Source organism: Megalops cyprinoides, chromosome 11, assembly GCF_013368585.1.
Source record: "Megalops cyprinoides isolate fMegCyp1 chromosome 11, fMegCyp1.pri, whole genome shotgun sequence".
Classification (NCBI taxonomy): domain Eukaryota; kingdom Metazoa; phylum Chordata; class Actinopteri; order Elopiformes; family Megalopidae; genus Megalops; species Megalops cyprinoides.
In genome coordinates, this window is record NC_050593.1 from 32,139,304 (window position 1) to 32,145,202 (window position 5,899).

The window sequence follows — 5,899 nt, forward strand, 5'->3', positions numbered from 1 at the left end:
ATTGTACGGCGCTCGCAGTGTGGGTAATAGCGTCGCTGCTGGATGTTAACTGGCTGCCAGATGGACACGTGCGGCGTGGTGATGGCTGCCGTGAGCGGCACTGACCTCGGCTAAAGGACTGCCCACAGGATGCCTCAGCTGCATGACAAATGACTCCTGATCTGTGAATATCAGGGTCAGGACGTGCGCCTGACTGCACATGTGCTGTTTCAACGGCAGCATCATCGACAACAACACAATCTATGCAATCCACACCACACAATTTAATTCAATAGTGTTTGTGTCGCCACAATTCCATACTCACTGCAGTTTTTCTTCTCATATCTTTACACATATTTTAATATTTTTTTGTCTGAAATGAACGCAAAGGTCCTGCATGTATCTAGTGGACAATAATGTCAGCAATCTGAGGAAGCTGCTGTGTACAGCAGTTATTCTGACAGCACTCTCATCAGCTACTGTGGTAACTTTGTGGTGCAGGGTTTCTGTTTTGTGGTGCAGAGTATGTGTGTATGGGTGCAGTGTGGGTGTATAAGGGTGCAGGGTGTGTGTGTGTGTGTGTGCTATTCAAAGAGAGGAGAAGTGAGCGAAATAAGAGAGAGCAAGAGGGAGAGAAAGCGAGAGAAGGTGAGATTCCCCATCTGTACACATTACAAGAAAGGCAAGGAGTAATTTACTCAGCAATCACAGAATGACTCATCAGAAGAGCAAAAAAAAAAATCACACAGAGAAAAACCCATTAGTTTGACTTGGTAGGAAAGCCTAGTACAAACCCCAGCATGCCAGGTGACACCTTGCTCTGCAAAACCAGAATGCAATGTGACCATTTCTGCTAGCAAACAATCTCCAGTGAGAGAGGAAAAACAGCATGAGGTCTGTATTACATTGTATCACAGGAGTCAAACGGATGCTTTGTAATGTAAAATAGATTAGTTTACCCACAAGGTTCTCAACTCCAACGCAGTGCTTACAGAAGGATGATATCTTCATCATCATTTCCTGGTGATTATATTGCCTGCTCCATTACAGGGCCCTCTGTGAGCCAGGACACTTGTAGTTATTGCTTCTGCTGAGACTGAGTATTAATCATGCTTAATTACCCCGATAACTAGCAAGAGTAGAGATACATGGGTAAGGACATATATATGCTCTGGCACCACCTCTTTGGATTTAGAGACAAGAAAGTGATTAACAGTGACAAGCCCACAACCCCAGTATTTCAGACGAGGGTCTCTATGGACTATGGACAGGGAGAGGATTAATAACCATCAGGGGCCCTCTGACCCATAAAAGAACTCTTCAGTGTCAGGATTCAGTCCTAGTGTGATACTCGACCCCCTGCCACTCTACAAAATGGCAGGGTGTTCCATATCGCTCACCTGAAGTTCATTACCGTAACAGAGAAGGAAAGTGCTGCCTCAGTGGGGCACGGGGTAACACAGGGAGTGTCCCAGAAAGATCCTGTAATCCTACCGAAAGTCCCCGAGCATGGACGGAATAAATCACATTTTCCATCATCAGCGCACTCAAAGAGTGGAAGATATTATTATCGACACACACACACACACACACTAAGAGATCAGAGCGTGATGTGGAACTGCAATGCATTACTGTTGTGTTATGAAGGATGAGGGACCAGGTAAGCACAGTGCATTAAGCTTAATCTCAGACACCACTATACGAAACAAAGCACCATACAGGACCTCCATGACAGTTTCCTGGTCTTGGATATTACTGTTGTTTCCTATTGTTATTAAATCCATAACTACACACGCAAATTACAAAACAATGCTTGAATGATTACATAGAGGTAACATGAAAGGATTACTCTGGAGCAGTAGATGAATTGAGCAACACTAGTACTGTATTTGTGCTGTTTCCTGAATGGACGCATATTTATAAATACACAGAAGCTAAAGTGTTTGCCTCCTGCAGCCACTTTGAAAAGGTTGAAACAGTTGACAGTGTAAAAGCTCTGTGAGCAGATCTCAGAGGTCGTTTTGTGATTCAGTTGTGTGAGTTAGCTCTCTGCGCTTTCACATCCACCACTAAACTTTTCTGAAAGCATCCTCTCCGGGCTGAAGTGGTGTCAGCGGTTTAATGTTGATATGCCTCCTATTCAGGTGAACAGCCATCGTAGTACAGAGCAGGGCAAATACTCATCAGAAGAGACTCAACAGAGTAAGAGAAATTGACTGGGCCAAATGGAATTAATTGGGTAGTTCTAGATGTGCAACAATGGAATTCTCTGTAGAGGGTATTAGCATTTCTGACCATTTTTTGTGTAAATTTGTCTCTGTGTTCTTGTATTGGTGGTATATGAAGTGCAATATGCAATATGCTCACAGTTGGAACACATTCATCAGTTAACAGCCTCTGTCAATATAATACACAAAAACACCGCCTGAATAAAGCAGTTAAAAGATGTAGACATGTGAGTATGGATGTTCAGAGATGAAGAGAGTTCTGGATGAGGTACAGCACAGTATTTACACAGAGAATTGAGATCCTATGAGTGAAATTCTGTAGCCTGTTTGGCTCCTACATCATTCTATATGGGAAGTGTCACGACATACAAAATAAATAATAACATCAATACTATAGTAATGTAAAATAATGTCATTATACAACAGGCTGAATGTCAGGGACACTTAAAGAAAAATAATGTGGTATGGCTTGAAAAGCCAGAGGGCAGCTAATATTTAAATCACAAATGAGGACAAGGCTTTTCCTAACAAAAAAATAACTGGGGGGGGGTCTCAACATTTCCATAAATCCAGTATAAACTTTCCCTCATTGCCTCCATTTCAGTCACTGACACACAGGTTGTCACAAACATGGCCTGTCTCTGTTCCTTCCTCTCTCCCCTGAGTTTACTCTGTCTGATTTATCTGCAGATGTCATTTCCAAGACAGGTCAGTGCAGAGTAGAAGGGTTCGGCATGAGTCCAGCTCCCAGAATGGCCTCCAGACCTTTTTTCCCCCGCTTTGTTTTTGTTCCTTGTCTGTGTTTCGCGGAGAGAAGGCAGATAGCAGAGAGAAAACCATTATTTCTTTTCTCAAGCATATAATTGCAACAGCGTGAATGCGATGCTCTGTAATAAAGTGGCTGTTTGTGGTGCACACAAATCAGCCGAGGGGGAAGAGTTTCTTTATCTCACTCACTGACTGTTAGGGGCGTTTTTTTTTTCCTCCATCCTCTTGTTGAGTCAATGAGTGAAGCGCACTCCCTGTAGACCGGTCTGTTGAGAACATCATTCTCTTTATGGTCTAGGGCCCATCCATCTTTTAAAGCACCACATCAACAGAAAGGACAACAAGACCGATGGGCCATTAGAAATATCTCCCAGATGATGAAGCGCCATTATTCTGCTCCTTAATGTGAAGCATAACAAAAATCAATGCTCACGTTGAGGAAGAGTCCATGAACTGATTATGACAAGTGAAGGTCTATTGTGTGCAACGCACCCTGTGCTCGTGTGCAGCGGGGTTGAAACCAAAGGGTCACACCCTAGGGCTGGAGTTAGGCTGAGCTCAAATATGTCCTCTTGTTCATGTGCATTGAGTCATGCAATCAGAGCTGCAAAAGGAAATGTACAAAGTCCTCAAAGAACACAATTACATCACCGCTTGACAACGCGCAATTACACAGTCAAGGGAGTCCGGTTATTAAATAGTTCTACCAGCAACACCCTGTAGTTCCAACACATGCCATCTCTCAGTAATACTGCCATAACGGGTATATGGTGCCTCCTGTTCACATACAATACAGTATCAGAGAATGTATTAACTGTCAATCTGTGCCAAAAGAAGGAAATGGAATACTTCATGCAGATCTCTGTGATTTGGTTGCTTGGTGACCTTAACGATTGCTTGTGATGCCATATACTTACTGCCTGACTGTTCTCACTCCTACACCTGCACACGGTTCGCACCCAAAAGCTAACCCTTAACATTATAACACAGTCATGTAGTTGTTAACCCACGCGGTAGTTTTCTCATATCCCTATCCTCTCCGTTTGTTCCTGAACAATTCGCACCACGCCTCACCACGCACCATTCGTTCGCAGTTGTGCCAGACTCGCTCCTTTGCCGGCGCCTATTGTTTGACTTTCAAAAGATGCTTGATAGCACTGAAGAGCATTTATCTCGGCCAAACAATCGTTTCTACGTATAACTACAAGCCCATAACAACTGCAACTCCACACTTGTCGTTTGGTGTTCTCAGTGATTACAGCACATACAAACTGTGGTAACAGCTACTATAATGTACTGCTTAATCTTTTACACGTGTTCCTGATTCAGCCCCAGACTCACATGGACAAACTTACTCTCGCGTTTCGTTTTAATTTTAGCCTTGTTTCAATTTCCAAAAAAAAAAAAAAAATACATATACATATACACAAGTAAAATAAATAACTGCATCCGGGTGACACAAGCGTTCCATGTACCCGTGAAGTTAAAAGGTACAACGTGAAATCGACATACCTGCTCGGGTCCCTGAAAACAGATTCTGCACAAAGGAGTCCTAACGCCGCTGTCAGTACAACTGGTGAGGGACAGTCGCTCCTCCGTTTTTTCTTTGGAACAGTCATCCGAAGAGCTGCTGCAATCCAGCGTCCCCGGTTGCGCCGCGGCGCCGGACCAGCCCTCCGTCGCCCTGTTCTCGTCGACCCCGACAGCTCCCCCTGTCAGTTGTACGGAAAACCCCTCCGGCCGAGCGGGGTTTGTCAGCGCGCTGCTGTCGGCGCTGCGCGCATGGCCTTCCGCGCTTTGGCCGCTCATGGGGATGAACGCTGGTGGTGGTGCCGACGGTGTCGGTGGCCTGAGCAGGAAAACCTTCAGGTCGCTGAACAGAACGCAGCAGCGGCCTTTCAGCATTACCTGGTGCCGGTGCATCTGTGTGCGACTCAACAATCCCCAGCACCACACAATGACACCGATTTCCAACAACATGTGCTCTTCTTTTAATGTAAAGATATAAGTTTAGGTGATCGAGATAAGAGAAAACACTTGCTGGGCAGGCAAAAACTTATTCTTTCGATTGAGATATAACACAAAATTCCTGTACAGCCAGTGTAAGTGTACCCGAGTTTGTTATTTTTTAATTTTTTTTAATTTCCAGTTTTTAGAGTTTAATACTACCTTACCGGTGACTTTATCAATTTTGTCTTTTTTTCTCATGCATCTGTTGTTATCACTGTTCTGTTTAATATGGTTTGCTTTTTTTGCAACACCGACGTGGCAACTGATTGCTTACTTTTGTTGTTGAGCAACGTATCAGACAACCTTATTTACCCCGCAACAGTGCTCGTCTGTTTAGTTCTGTGGAAATACTGACAAATGCCTGAAGTCCCAGGAATTAGGTTTCAGGCGGGCATCTTGAAATATTTAGGTGTTTTTAATAAATAAAACGAACTATATTAACGCACATACACCGACAGAAACAAATAAACAAATCGAAAAACGTGTGTTATGGAGAGCATAATCGTACATTTCCGACTCAAGAGGTACAGCCTTCCCTCCAGCAGAAAACCACGCTTCGACCCTCGAAAAATCATTCTTCCTTGTGAGATGGCCAGTTGTCTTCAGAGTCTAACTGCAAATCCGTGACTGAAAATGTGATTTCCCCCCATTTTTTTCTGTATTGTATTTCCAAGAACATCAAAGCCGAATTTGATGTTATGTGAACTCTGGTCTTCTTGTGGACATTTTTCAGATTAATGTAGCGTAAAAAATGCAACGCTTCGTTTTCATGACATCACAGAAAATAACATTATACAGGGGAGTCTTTCTTCGGATTTTCCTCGTGTTTTCACCTAGACGTGTCGGTTGATTTAATCGCTTCTCTGACCAGTCGAGCCCGAGTCCCATTGTAGGTAGCGAGGTGTCAGTATGCT

The 5,899-nt window shown here is 43.7% G+C and overlaps 1 protein-coding gene across 1 annotated transcript in view; it reads right to left on the bottom strand.

The window, feature by feature from the left end:
• Positions 1-5,130, bottom strand: part of LOC118786145 (E3 ubiquitin-protein ligase MARCHF4-like) — a 12,024-nt gene extending 6,894 nt beyond the window's left edge. The window contains exon 1 of the mRNA XM_036541211.1: positions 4,488-5,130. Within this exon, the coding sequence (XP_036397104.1) occupies positions 4,488-4,955 (468 nt within the window). The 5' untranslated portion in view covers positions 4,956-5,130. The remainder of the gene's footprint in view (positions 1-4,487) is intronic.
• Positions 5,131-5,899: the final 769 nt, after the last annotated feature.